Source organism: Argentina silus, assembly GCF_951799395.1.
Source record: "Argentina silus genome assembly, chromosome: 10".
Lineage (NCBI taxonomy): Eukaryota > Metazoa > Chordata > Actinopteri > Argentiniformes > Argentinidae > Argentina > Argentina silus.
In genome coordinates, this window is record NC_139664.1 from 6,597,382 (window position 1) to 6,612,412 (window position 15,031).

General features: G+C 42.7%; 3 protein-coding genes across 3 annotated transcripts; all 3 read right to left on the reverse strand.

Annotated features, from left to right (window-relative positions):
* Positions 1 to 1,217: 1,217 nt before the first annotated feature.
* LOC310811258 (apolipoprotein C-I-like) lies at positions 1,218 to 2,828 on the reverse strand. Its single transcript, XM_083679371.1, has 4 exons — positions 2,702 to 2,828; positions 2,114 to 2,179; positions 1,733 to 1,868; positions 1,218 to 1,531 (listed from the first exon to the last, which is right to left on the reverse strand). Exons 2-4 carry the CDS (start codon positions 2,166 to 2,168, stop codon positions 1,462 to 1,464), a joined length of 261 nt encoding a protein of 86 aa, XP_083535497.1. The 5' UTR covers positions 2,169 to 2,179; positions 2,702 to 2,828; the 3' UTR covers positions 1,218 to 1,461.
* An 891-nt stretch (positions 2,829 to 3,719) lies between these two features.
* apoc1 (apolipoprotein C-I) lies at positions 3,720 to 5,229 on the reverse strand. The gene is made up of 4 exons (XM_083678707.1): positions 5,162 to 5,229; positions 4,582 to 4,647; positions 4,193 to 4,328; positions 3,720 to 4,024 (listed from the first exon to the last, which is right to left on the reverse strand). Exons 2-4 carry the CDS (start codon positions 4,634 to 4,636, stop codon positions 3,955 to 3,957), a joined length of 261 nt encoding a protein of 86 aa, XP_083534833.1. The 5' UTR covers positions 4,637 to 4,647; positions 5,162 to 5,229; the 3' UTR covers positions 3,720 to 3,954.
* A 5,929-nt stretch (positions 5,230 to 11,158) lies between these two features.
* On the reverse strand, positions 11,159 to 14,595 carry apoeb (apolipoprotein Eb). Its single transcript, XM_083678469.1, has 5 exons — positions 14,507 to 14,595; positions 13,861 to 13,934; positions 13,407 to 13,560; positions 12,779 to 13,066; positions 11,159 to 12,573 (listed from the first exon to the last, which is right to left on the reverse strand). Exons 2-5 carry the CDS (start codon positions 13,901 to 13,903, stop codon positions 12,231 to 12,233), a joined length of 828 nt encoding a protein of 275 aa, XP_083534595.1. The 5' UTR covers positions 13,904 to 13,934; positions 14,507 to 14,595; the 3' UTR covers positions 11,159 to 12,230.
* Positions 14,596 to 15,031: the final 436 nt, after the last annotated feature.

A 15,031-nucleotide genomic window follows, 5' to 3' on the forward strand; every position in this document is an offset into this window, starting at 1 on the left:
GTTAGTATCTCAGATATAGAGGAATGTATCCTGAAATGAATCGATCTCTCTTTCCATTCTAAATAATCATTTGGTATAGAATATTACTACTAATATATAACCCAGCAGAGTGTACCTGTCAGAAATGAGTGGAAGGTTATTGTTACAGCAGAGTAAATTCCTACGAAGACAACCGAATGATTTTCTGAAAGGCATTGATCAAAGAAACGATATGCTTACGTTATCAAAAATGCATTTTCAATATGGTAATGTATTGATTAGGAAACAGCAATATGCCCTATTATTCTTTCACCGAGCGAAAAATGCTACAGCATTGTGGGAGAGACAGTACATTTTAGCGTGATTTTTTAGCAATGATAGAACGAATCTGTCCCATGTCTACCACTCGCAGAACAGGGGAAAGAGGAGAAACGATATGCGGCTATCCTTTACGCGCAGCTCTGCAAGACAAATTATGTTTGGGTTGGCCCGAATTTCAGAAAATTAATATGGGCCATGTCGGTTTTGGGTTGAGTATGTTTATGACAAACAGAAACATTCATTTAATCAATTTTGCCCACCATGCTGGAAAGGTATTGGTAAAATACACATAAAAAAACATGAGATCAGTAAGAAAACGTTCCTACATATTCAGTCTGGCCCTATTCATCACTCAGAATAACTGTAATATGATAATATATGCCATTTAGCTGACGCTTTTATCCAAAGCGACTTACATTTCAATGAGTGCACACATTTAGCAGTATATATGGTCCCAGCGGGAATCAAACCCACAACCTTAGTGTTGTTAACGCCATTTACATTTACATTTATGGCATTTAGCAGACGCCTTTATCCAAAGCGACTTACAACAAATACATTTGTTTAAGTAAGTGAATCATCTATCCATCAGTCATCATAAGATAAAATAATCAATGCTCAGACCAGGGGCCATAGGCAGTCACAATGCTAGAAGAAGGAATTATTATTATTTATTTTTGTTGTTTTATTAACAGAAGGGAAACTTGAGGGTAGTGGGGGTGAAGAGGTCTTTAGGAGGGAGGGGCCATGCTCTACCAACTGAGCCACAGAGGACCACATACTTGTTCAATCAGTATGCCCTTCAGTGTTCTCATAAAAATTGACCTAATATGAGAATTTATATTTTGTCTTATCACTTCATTTCCACCAAACCCACAATAACCAACAGACATGTATTTCTGTATAACAAACACATCACAAAAAAATGTTTATTGTTCTGATTTTTGTCCAGTTTTTGCGTTTGCATTGTGTCTCAAAAAGCAAGCTCCAGTTATTACACATATTTCATAGATAGTTCATATCTCCTTACAGAGACAGAATGTAACCAATGTTTCTGTCAGCCATGGCGCCGAGCCAGACAGAGGAAGCAGGGTAGACGGGGTCACAGATAAGGTCAAGAGTCCGGTCTAGGGCAAATGCGCAGGAGTCAGGTGGTCAGCCTTACTGACCCTTGCGGACCAGGTCCTCGACTGTCTGCTTCATGTTTTGATAGTGTTCAGAAAAGAAGCCCCTGTGGAGGAGGCAGACGCAGAGATACATTGAGTTATGGCGGGGAACTTGTCATTGTTGTCATTTGTGTGTGTGTGTGTGTGTGTGTGTGTGTGTGTATGTGTGTGTGTGTGTGTGTGTGTGTGTGTGTGTGTGTGTGTGTGTGTGTGTGTGCGTGCATGTGTGCGTGCATGTGTGCGTTTGTGCTGGCATGCGTGTGTACCTGGTTTTGGCAGCAAAATCACTGTTGTGGATCTGTTCCAGGGTGGCCTTGGTCTTCTCAGCAAGGTCTTCAGTCATCTCCTTCATCTGATTACCGAAGTTAGCAAATTTCTGCTCAATGGTCTCCTCCTGAGCCTCTGTGGGGGTGGGGATGAGAAACAATTAGTGTACAAAAAAAGAAGGAGAGATAAGAAATGTGTACTACTATGATTATACAGAGAGAAATGTGAGAGAGAGAGCTGATGGGTGGGGGGGGGCGTAATGTAATATTCAAATGTGGTGGAGGAGTTCTGGACAGTAACGTGTAAAGGTACATAGAGGTAAAGTAGTAATGCTGGAATAGACCCGAGAGTACGGGATGACTCTGGGTAAGGATTTATACCTGTGTGTGCGGCGAACACCAGCATCAGCACAGCAATGGCGATGGACAGCTTCATCTTGACTTTATCTACAACGGAAAGACAAACATGTATGTATTTAGGAAATATCCCACTCCAATCCTGCAAACTATCTTTGTTGGCACATCTGCTTTTGACGAATTAAAGAGCGCCCTCATGCGTCAGCACTGGCAAGAATGGACAGTTCCTTTTGTTTTCTACAGAACTTCACGGGCAAGTTGGATCGCCGCCTATTGCGTGGAATTTCGATTTCCACCCAAGTAAAAACCGTAGTTTAGAGTTTGAAAGGAAATAAGCATGTTTCTTATAAAAACAACCTGAGCACGACGGATACATCTAGATGTCGCCAAAATAACTCATAAAGTTGAACGTGGATATACTATCGAAACGTTTCGCTGCAGGCTACAATTGCATTGTCATATTTTGTGCATTTCGTTTTTGTAATTAAATTTATAGTCCTACCACTGGGCTAGAATGGAACGAAAACTACCGCATTACTTGTTGTTGGTAACTACAAAACAGAAGGCCTACAAACTCAACACAGAGAAATGCGAATGAAATCAAAGTCTTACCTGTTTACCCGTCTCAGAGAGTAAACCGAATGTGTCAGAGATAAACGATGCGCCTCTATATACCCCAGTTCCAGCGGGGTGACGTAATCGATAACTAATGATTCTGACCTATATTGACCTCCCAGCTTCGCACCCCTAACTGCGCCAAGAGCGACTCCTCCAAATTACCCGATAATTCCATCTCCCTTATTCTGAGGAATGGCTCATGTTCTATCATGTCTCAAACCATATTGATGGGGATGAGATTGTTTGGAAGCCTAGTTGATCAAACGTTGGGTATATTTTATTTGATCATTCTAGTTTATGGTATAGTATTCATCATCATTCGTGATTAACATGTCAGTGTAAGTCGATGTGGGTCAGGGAGTGTATCAGTTCAGAGTTCTCTCTGTGGTTACTATCTCACTGTTATACATGACATGATCATTGGGCTACAGACACAGTCAGAATAACTATAATATGATAATATACGCCATTTAGCTGACGCTTTTATCCAAAGCGACTTACATTGCAGTGAGTGCATACATTTAGCAGTATATATGGTCCCAGTGGGAATCAAACCCACAACCTTAGTGTTGTTAACGCCATTTACATTTACATTTATGGCATTTAGCAGACGCCTTTATCCAAAGCGACTTACAACAAATACATTTGTTTAAGTAAGTGAATCATCTATCCATCAGTCATCATAAGTTAAAGTAATCAATGCTCAGACGAGGGGCCATAGGCAGTCACAATGCTAAAAGAAGGAATTATTATTATTTATTTTTGTTGTTTTATTAACAGGAGGGAAACTTGTACAGGGGGGTAGTGGGGGTGAAGAGGTCTTTAGGAGGGAGGGGCCATGCTCTACCAACTGAGCCACAGAGGACCACATATATAACTACTTGTTCAATCAGTATGCCCTTCATTGTTCTCATAAAAAATTACCTAATATGAGAATGTATATTTTGTCTTATCACTTCATTTCCACCAAACCCACAATAACCAACAGACATGTATTTTTGTATCACAAACATGTTTATTGTTCTGATTTTTGTTCAGTTTTTGCGTTTGCACTGTGTCTCAAAAAGCAAGCTCCAGTTATTATACATATTTCATAGATAGTTCATATCTCCTTACAGAGAGAGAATTTAACCATTGTTTCTGTCAGCCATGGTGCCGGGCCAGACAGAGGAAGCAGGGTAGACAGGGTCACAGATAAGGTCAAGAGTCAGGTCTAAGGCAAAGGCGCAGGAGTCAGGTGGTCAGCCTTACTTATCCTTGGGGACCAGGTCCTCGATTGTCTTCTTCATCTTTTCAAATTGTTCAGCAAAGAAGCCCCTGTGGAGGAGGCAGACGCAGAGATACATTGAGTTATGGCAGGGAACTCGTCATTTGTGTGTGTGTGTGTGTGTGTGTGTGTGTGTGTGTGTGTGTGTGTGTGTGTGTGTGTGTGTGTGTGTGTGTGTGTGTGTGTGTGTGTGCGTTTGTGCTGGCATGCGTGTGTACCTGGTTTTGACAGCAAAATCACTGCTGTGGATCTCTTCCAGGGTGGCCTTGGTCTTCACAGCAAGATCTTCAGTCATCTCCTTCATCTGATTACCAAAGTTAGTAAATTTCTGCTCAATGGTCTCCTCCTCAGCCTCTGTGGGGGTGGGGATGAGAAACAGTTAGTGTACAAAAAAAGAAGGAGAGATAAGAAATGTGTACTACTATGATTATACAGAGAGAAATGTGAGAGAGAGAGCTGATGGGTGGGGGGGGGCGTAATGTAATATTCAAATGTGGTGGAGGAGTTCTGGACAGTAACGGTACATAGTGTAAAGGTACATAGAGGTAAAGTAGTAATGCTGGAATAGACCCGAGAGTACGGGATGACTCTGGGTAAGGATTTATACCTGTGTGTGCGGCGAACACCAGCATCAGCACAGCAATGGCGATGGACAGTTTCATCTTGACTTTATCTACAAGGGAAAGACAAACATGTATCTATTTAGGAAATATCCCACTCCAATCCTGCAAACTATCTTTGTTGGCACATCTGCTTTTGACGACTTAAAGAGCGCCCTCGTGCGTTAGCACTGGCAAGAATGGACAGTTCCTTTTGTTTTCTACAGAACTTCACGGGCAAGTTGGATCGCCACCTATTGCGTGGAATTTCGATTTCCACCCAAGTAAAAACTGTATTTAGGAGTTTGAAAGGAAATAAGCATGTTTCTTATAAAAACAACCTGAGCACGTCTAGATGTCGCCACAATAACTCATGAAGTTGAACGTGGGTATACTATCGAAACGTTTCGCTGCAGGCTACAATTGCATTGTAGATATTTTGTGCATTTCGTTTTTGTAATTAAATTTATAGTCCTACCACTGGGCTAGAATGGAACGAAAACTACCGCATTACTTGTTGTTGGTAACTACAAAACAGAAGGCCTACAAACTCAACACAGAGAAATGCGAATGAAATCAAAGTCTTACCTGTTTACCCGTCTCAGAGAATAAACCGAATGTGTCTGAGATAAACGATGAGCCTCTATATATCCCCCTTCCAGCGGGGTGACGTAATCGATAACTAACGATCCTGACCTATATTGACCTCCCAGCTTCGCAACTCTAACCGCGCCAAGAGCGACTCCTCCAAATTACCCGATAATTCCATCTCCCTTATTCTGTGGAATGGCACATGTTCTATCATGTCTCAAACCATATTGATGGGGATGAGATTGTTTGGAAGCCTAGTTGATCAAACGTTGGGTATATTTTATTTGATCATTCTAGTTTATGGTATAGTATTCATCATCATTCGTGATTAACATGTCAGTGTAAGTGGATGTGGGGTCAGGGAGTGTATCAGTTCAGAGTTCTCTCTGTCGTTGCTATCTCACTGTTATACATGACATGATCATTGGGCTACAGACACAGTCAGTGCCCTATGATCAGAGTTCACCAACTACTGATACTATTCTGCAGTGGTATCACTAAATAGCATTGTTGACTGTTGACTGTTGAATCTTTGATTGCTATGTCTACCAACCAACAAACCTTCAAGTCCAAAGGAGAATAGACTTATTTTCTCCTTTGTACTACAAGATGGACTGTATGCAAGCCGTTTCTACTTTAGCCAACTTGTGGTATAGCCAAACAAAATAGCCCTCACTAACTAACTACCTAACTAACTAACTAACTATTTCAATGATAGTTCATTTGATATCAATCAGAGATATGTATGGCACTGATATATTAATGATGTTTAGCTGTAGAGATTATGGAGGTGCATTGCAATGGAGGCTTACATCATCCATGTAGCATCACATCTAAATGTCCCACCTAGCAGAATAGGCCTATTTGTTCGTCAACAATCACCCTCTACACATGTGTTGGCTGCTATTTTACTTCAAATGTAGAAACTGATGTTAGCCATGACAGCTATGTTGTTCTTCATCCAGCACATAATGAAAAGAGCTTTATAAATGTAATAAATTATTATTAAGTTATTATTATTAGTAGTAGTATTTACCCACTCTACTCTACTTTCAGTTCCATGTGCCTCACATTAAGCTCTACACTATCTCCCACACAGATATGTGCTAAGTGATTGGTGTTACAGGTCAGCAGGGACTGATAAAGCCTGGACATCATATCTATCATATCTATCTGTGTCATATCTATCCACTGTTATGTAAGTCTGACATAGGCACAGTGTACTGTTCCTCCGTGCTGTCTCCAACAGTTACAGAGGAGATGCTGGGGCAGGGCTCCAAATGACCTTTTTGACATGGTAGCCAGTACTCCCAGACTAGAACTGGAGCATCCACAACATTTTAGGAGCACCCAATGGACCCAGCGCAAATATACTAGAATGCATTTATGAAACTCCTGGTCTAAAAACTGCACAGTCTGGGGAAATGTCTCGGTCCCCTTCCCCTTTGTGTTTGTGTGGGGGCATCAATTGCATCAGGTTGCACACAGGCTATTGGGTTCAATGTAATTCAATGTAACCACACGCACACAATCTCCAAAACATTCCAAACAAACCATCTAGGCCATCATTTTAGGGGCTTTTAGCCTTTTTTCAGTAGGGGGAGGTATTGCCATTGCCTACCGTTGGAGCAGACAGAAGGACAGTGAACTAGATTGCTGAACTATAGTAACCTCTCTCTCATTAGAAAGTGGCTGAGCAGGGGAAGTTGTGTGTGTGTGTGTGCGTGTGTGTGTGTGTGTCAGGGTTCATTTCCCCCGTCAGCACCTCGCCGTCTGCTGCCCACTGCAGGGCGCTCATTTGGTGTTAATGGTTGTGCCCACAGGAGGCCCTATTATGATGTACACATGACCACTGTTCCTTTGAACAACTGAATCACTCCCTCCCTCTCCTTTAGATTTACATTTACATTTACATTTATGGCATTTAGCAGACGCCTTTATCCAAAGCGACTTACAACATTACCTGTAGATGAGTCTGTATCTGCGTTCTCTTTGTCTAAAGGTATTGTATGTGTGGTGACTCTGTCCCCCTTTGTGTGTATGTATGAGTGTGATAGCTCCCATCTCCTTGAGAAGAGCAAGTCTTTTGTCAGAAGCAAGAGGGCATGAAGGTGCATGTCTCGCTCACTCATGAATTGCAATAACAAGCCTGATAAAATAGTGTTTTTGTTTTTAGCCAAAGGGCTCCTGTGGTGACGGATCTGTGTTCCAACTCCTGGAGGGGGGGGTTTAATAAGAGGTAAAATCACTGTGGGGTGTTTTTCTTCTTTCTTTTGGGAGGGGGGGCAGAGGGGGTTACTGACGGTTATGCCTGGCTAACACCTGCTAGCTTGGGCCCTTTTGTCTCACACGCAAGAGACAAGAGGAGAGGTGACACCCAGAAGCTGCAGGAGGAGGAGGAGTAGGGTGTGTGTGTGTGTGTGTGTGTGTGTGTGGGGGGGGGGGGGGTGCTGACTGGCAGAATGGTTGTGGTTTTCCTGTTTTCTCCATGGCCAGAGCCCTGCAGCTATTGAGAGGTTACTGTAGGACTTGGAGGTTTGACTGGTTGCATACAGGATATATAGTCATACAGACAGAGATAAACACACACAGGCTTCCAGTAAAAGAGCAACAACAACAAACGCTTCATCGCTTTCTTACTCACACTTTCACTTTACAGCTTGCCTCTTTGACATATGAATTTCCTGAATTTCCCCCTGGGATAAATAAAGTTTCTATCTATCTATATAGGCTGTTGTCAGGCAGTGTTTGGACCCTGTTACGTTGCAGTACTGTATTGCAGTGTGTATATTAGAAACAGAAAGACATTCAATTAAATTACCTTTCTGTGAAGTTGACCGCTGATGCTATTTAACCGCATAGACTGAAAGTAATTCTGCAAAAACATAACTGTCAATTCAAATTCACAGGAACAATAACACAGCTGCTGCTTTCCTTCGTGGAGGGGTCAGAGGAGGAGAGCGGAGGGACACGTGGTGTCCTCTACTGGCCCTTAGCATGCACTTCAGAGGCTTGCTGTGTTTGACGTTCATGTTTCTTGATTAAAATGTGATTCTGAAAACTAATTTTCACTCATGTAATATTAATTCATGTTAAAAACATGTTTTGGTGAGGTGGAAGGGGATGCACCAGCAGAAAAGCAGAGATTGGCTTATCTCTCCACATTAAGTTGCCGTTGAACCCAGACTTGTGCAAGACTTGTTTTGGCCCATGTTTTTCATGTTTCATGTTTCGTTTGTTCTGATAGAACACCTCATTGTAACTTGGTGTTTCTACAGTTTGTGGTAGGAGTGTGTGTGTGTGTGTGTGTGTGTGTGTGTGTGTGTGTGTGTGTGTGTGTGTGTGTCTTTATGTGTGTGTTTGTGTGCGTCTTTAGCTTTATGCTTTATGTCTTTATGTCTTCGCATGGACTTGTGCATGTGTGTCTTGAACACGAGGTGATGCTTGATAATCTGCAAAAATAGGAGATGAAAACACAAACAGGGGCACACAGTGTTCCCAAGTCCTGCTGGGATAAAGGGAATGGAATGTGAGGGCAGATCCAGACAAGCCAGGAGCAGGAAGGAGGGAGGGGGATAAGGTAGTGAGAGACCTGCAGGGTGGTGGGGGGGGGGGGAGCAAAGGCCTTTTAATGTTTGGTCAATAAAGCACCATCTGTACAGATTAGAAGATTGGCAGTGTGTGTTTGGAGTTGGCATGGGGTCGGGGGAGGGTAGGGTCATAAAAGAAAAGGTGGAGGATTACTGTGAAGGAAAGGTGCTCAGAATACAAGGTGTTACTGCAAATCTGCAGATAAATGTATTATGTAAGTTAACTATAATAAACTTATGTAACTGCAGTCAAGAAGTGTACTATATGACAAGGCAAATGTGTGTCGGTTGAGTCAGGTAGCAGAGAAATGCATTGAGGGAGTTTTAGGTACTGTTGTTGAGTGAAGTAAAATATTAAACCATGGGGGGAGAGAGAAGCTGTAAATGCTGTTTGGGGAGGACATTTTATCCCCGCAGATACTATGAGATTGTTGATTTGAGATAACCTAAAGCAGATAAAAGAACAAAATAAACTTTTCCAAAGCTGAGTTGATTACATGTGAGTATAGTGCCAAGTGAAAAGAAACAAAAAACTGGTGATGGGGCGGTTGCATATATACACACACACACACACATATATATATATATATATATATATATAAAGTGGCATTATTTAGAGAATAAAGTCGAAAATATAATTTCAACAATAAAGTAGACATTTTAAGAATAAAGTTGCAATTATATATTCAAGATTAAAGTAGGGGATTTGGTTAATAGCATGCCTTGTTGTTGACACCTGAGTTAGTTGACCTAGTTAAACTATATGTCAGAATTGGCTTGAGTAGCCTAACAAGGAAGTCGTTGCTCTTTTACCACATAATAACCACATTGCTATAAGTATTTTAAAGGATTTTAAAGCTTGTGCCACAGATAGTTTTTTTTTTCAGAATGAAAGACTTGGATGAGTTATTGGCGTTTGTGCAAAGTAAACAACAACAATAATGGGCAAATGCAAGACTACAGATGGTTGCATCATATCATACTAGCTGCATATATTATTTGTTTTAGTATTATTTTTGAACACTTTTTTACATACTCACGCTTTTGTTTCTCACAGTCCTTATTACTGAATTGATGTTTAAAGACTGCGGAAAAAATAATAAACATTCCAAAATCGCATATGTGCCTCTGTTCTGTCCTGCTCTCTTCACTTGCACCTGATGAAGATTAGATTAGATTAGATTCAACTTTATTGTCATTGTTTCGTTTGTTCTGATAGAACACCTCATTGTAACTTGGTGTTTCTACAGTTTGTGGTAGGAGTGTGTGTGTGTGTGTGTGTGTGTGTGTGTGTGTGTGTGTGTGTGTGTATCTTTATGTGTGTGTTTCTGTGTGTTTATGTGTGTGTGGCCTATCATATCAATTGAAAGCATAACAAACTCCGCAGTTTCAAGCCTTCTCTTATTTCTATATGGAGCGCTATTGGCATCAATGCTTGGGAAAACACACAGGTGACAACAGCAAGATCTGGCTCATTTCTGAAAATATATACGGTACTCTATAAAGGCAGGTGCAGTAAATACAGTTGTTGATAGTAGGCCTAAATAATATGGTGAGTTTTCAAGCAGTCTCTCTGTACCACTCTGACCCTGTACCACTGCAATGTTGCTGTTGTGCGCAATGGACAAAGGCACGGATGTTTTCGAGAATTCATGCTTTTTTGGGGCTCGGGGTCATAAACATGTCTTCCATGTCGGGCTCGGGCTGGGCTTGAATTTTCAGGCCCATTTAAAACTCTAGGATGTGACCTGTCTTAATTGTTGTTCATTTGTTGATCAAGTACTAACCTCGTCCCCAAGCTATTGCGCACAGTGCAGATAAGGTTTGAAAGTATTTGTCATAATTACAACTGCGAGCCGTGACTCCAAATGGAGGCAGAACCCGAGCAGGAACTTGGAGGTGTGCTAGCAACAACATTCTGGCTGTGCTCAAAAGGAGAAAAAAAAAAAAAACAATACTAGCAAGCTAGTTCACAAAGGACATAGCAAGCTCGCTAATAATGGCTTCACCATGGAGAAAAAAGCCTGATACACTCTCAAAATTTGTAGTCAATGTGTAATGAGCTTTTGGGGAAAACTACCAGAAAAGTACAAACATCTAGTTGTGTCCCTTAACCCAGACTCAGCCAGTGTGTCTAACCAGTGGGAATAGTCATGTACAAACAGACCACCAATGCCATGGCCAGGAACGTATGTAAACAGGGGGGAAGGTGTTGTTGATTGATGATTGAATGATTGATTTATCAATTAAGCCGATTAACACACCTTTCGCACATTCGGGGCGGAAGTGTCTGGGAATGAGACTAAAGAAGTGGGCGTGTATCAACTACCTCAGTTGTCATATGACTAAAGAAAGTCACTGAAATGTTGTTTGATCAGAGAAGAAACCCACCAACAAAAGGTGATGTATTTTACATCCTTTATTTACTCAGCGCTGGTTAGCACACTGCAGCCTGTGCAGTCAGTCGGACAGACAGGCACAGGCAGTACTGACGGACAGACAGACAGACAGACATACAGTGCACTCTGGTGAGCAGCATAACAGGCTTGTTTCATGTGAGGTGCCAGAGATACTCTGGACAAACTGAAAAATACAGACAGGCAAGGACATGGAACCCTGTGTAGTATGCTTTTTAGTTTGATTGTCATCTTCGCATCAAAGTCATATAACATACACTTCTAAATATGAATCACGACAACATAGCAAGCCGACAGAGCATGTAGTATGAATACACAGCAACAAAGATAAAGAAGGCACAGGGTAGTTCAGTATCGCTCTACATCTGGACAGACTGATGCTTTCTGCTGGAGGTCGACCCCCCTGTATGTTTCAATCATTCAGTGCACTTATTGAAATGAAGGACACACAATCTTACTACTGTTAGGGTGCATTTGGGACGGAGCTTGATAGGAGAGTTCGTGCCAATTTGGCTCGTGATCTGAAGGTACTGTTACATCACCCCCCTCACCGTGCCTTGTGTCCCCAAATGAAAGCATAGAAACCTGACACAGATTAGCGATGAAACTGTAAGAAGATATCGTAGAGCACTTAATCTCAAGGTAGATAAGCGAAGCAAGTTAAAACAGTGGCCTCTTGTGTGTGCATGAAAGGTGTTATTGAGCACGGCGATAGTGTTTTGAGATGGAGAGGTTGATAAAGGAAGGGCGTTCATAATGATTGGATAGTAATGCTTATCTGAGGCCTGTGCAGACATAAAACAACTGTGTTTATCTGCTCACTACCCACTTCAAAGCTCTATCCTCCTCACCTTTCTCCCTCCCCCTGTCAACCCCCCCTCCCTCCCCCACTCACCCAAAACACACAAGCACCCCACAAAATGAAAACATCAGTAACTCTTAACTCCCCCTCTGTGATAGGTTGAATAGTGGTTCAATGCTCCACACACACACAAACACACACACCCCCACTAAATAAAAGTGTTGTGGTGGTGGACCACCGGCCCCCCTAAAGTCCCTTTAAGCTGAGGTCTCCTTGACTTTGTCCATGATGGTCTGGAGCTGCTCGCGGATCTTGGCGGCGTATGGGGTGAGCCAGGTGTTGATGTCCTCAACCTTGCCCTCCAGGGTGGTGCGCAAGTCCTCCGCGGTGGCTTCCAGCTGCTCACGCAGGCCTCCGGCCTGGGTCTCCAGCTGGCTGCTCAGGCCCTGGACCTGGGTCTTGAGCAGGGAGGTGAAGCTAACCAGGCGCTCTGCGGCGGTGTCCTGGGCCTGGCTCACGTAGGGCTCCACACGCTCCTTCACCATCTCCATGTTCTGGGAGGTGCGGGACTGGAGCTCTTCCAGGTAGGTGGCCACAGTGCTAGGGGAGGGAGGAGCGGGTGGGGGGTGAGCATCACGTACTAGATTTCATCACATGCTACATTGCTGTGTTACAAAAACCACCTGGATCATACTATGGATAGGCACCATTGTTTGTTTTTTTGCTTGCACCTTTAACACATCATACCAAGCAAGGTCTAATAGCCTGACCCCACCACCACCAACGTTCTGCTACTTGTACTCACTTGCGGATCTCCTCGGTATCCTTGCCCAGGCGTTTCTTCAGCTTGCGGGTGTAGGTATTCACGCGGTTGCGGACATCATCAGAGTTCTGCTCCACCATGGTCTTGAGCTCACCCAGGTACTGGTTGCTGCGTTCCTTGGCATCCAGCATGTCTGTCTGAAGCTTGGTGGTCAGCAGCTGCAGATCTTGACTCAGCTGACTGGCGGTGTCCTGAGCGTAGGGTCCCAGCTTGGTCTGGATGTTCTCGGTGTAGACGGTCAGCTCGGCCATGGTGTCTGTGATCAGGGTGCTGGAGGGAGAAGGGGGAGAGAAGGAGAGGCATGGTCTGTTATGGAGACTGGAGAGAGAGTGCATGGTCATTGATTTTACTAAACAGAGAAGGAGCGAGACATGGGGAGATACCAAGAGGACAGGCGGGCAGTATGGAGTAAGGTGGGAGGCATGGAGAGAGGGTGAGGCATAGCGGTGAAATGGGTCAGGCAGCAGGGTCAGTTCCAATCACAGACAGGGGACACCATTGTGTACAATTGAAAGGGGCAAGGGATATATCAGGAGATGACCAGTATCTCTTGAAAATCCCTTTCTCAAGTTTCCATTTATTATTTTCTAGGGGACAGTAAGACACTCACTCAAGTTCTCTGCTGAGCTGGGAGCTCTTCAGGTTCTCCACCACTCCGTCAGCCTTGCTGTTGATCTCAGAGACGTACTGCCAGAAACGCTCCACATTCTCCTCCCAGTGGTTCTCCAGGGCCTCCATCTGGGGCACGGCGCGGGCATTGCAGCCTAGAGGGGGCGCAGGAGACCAGTCAGTTTACACAGGTTCATTCACAAAGGCAGGATGTCTCAAAGGTCTGATAAATAATTAGCTAACATTATGGGTGTGATTGATCTTATGTTTAGGTTGCCTCTTTGCTTATTTACTATTTACATTCTTAACAGTAAATTAGTAATGAGGTAATATTTAGTCCTAGAAGTATGCTATTTACTTCATTGCATAATAGAGTGCCTATGGTACAGTAGAAAGAATGTATGTCAAGCATGATAACAGAAGGTCAGAAGAAGATGGTTGAAAGCCTGTCTTACCAGAGATGACTGCCAGAGCAAGGATCAGTGCGACAGCCTTCATGGTTGATTGATTGGTAGACAGACAGATACACCTATGGAAAACAAACAAACAGTATTGTCAGGCAGTGTTTCTCTATCAAAGCTACAGAACACTTCAGAGAAACAACATCACAAGGCTGTCAATGAATCAATGAGATCATTGACAATAGTAGAGATCTGCCAGAATGGCAGTGTTGGTGTGGGCCCATTGTAAGAAAAGACACTCCATATGTAAACTCAGTAGAGCTGTTGTATAATACAGGCAACTTACTATCATAATAATTCTCTATTTTAGCCATTTATCTATTTCTATTACATTATGTTTACCCATTGGAATTTCTGAACAAAATGTGCTTTTGTTTCAAAGCTATTAAAGGTACATTAGATGTTCAGCTGTACTATATGTACTTCAAAGCCAATGTATGCACTATTATACTACTAATTTTAACACTCAGTCTAGATAGGACTATAAAAGTAGTAAACCAAATACATTATCTAACAAGTGCATGTCCATAAATCGGTAGTAAGGACGGCTACATTTTCTCTGAAGAAAGCATAAAGTAATTCCAGCAAGGCACAGTTATACATTTTCCCCATAAGTTGTTGTGCCCCCTTCCTCACTCACCTGAGAAGTCCGGTTTCCTCCGTGCTCCAGGGATGGTTACCAAGGGTTTTTATACCGTCCTGGGGTGCCCGCGCGCCGCAGAAGCTTGTGCGCGCGCGCACGTGATGATGATTAGTTCTGCTCAAGGTACCTTCCGCGCGAAATGCCACTCCGCGTTCGAAGTTCTCAGCTACTTGCGTTGTTGTAGGCTACAGTGATTGTGTAATATTTTTGTCAACGAAATAATTATTGCTTTCAACAACAAACCTGTGTTTTACTACAACGAAGCCCCAATACATAGACTACTGTGATGAAGACCTTTGTTTGATCAAATTTCGAAATAAATAATATTGATTTAGAGGAGCAATTGTTAAATGTCACATCTGGTGGAGGATAGTAACATTTCATTTGAAAAACTCTTTGTAAAGTATTTTTTCTTTCTCTTTTTTTTCTTTTACATCCAATAATATCTTTCAACCTGGAAGAAGGTGATTCCGAAAGAACTGTTTATCTGCTTCATTCAGAACGGTCACGCTATTCTGATTA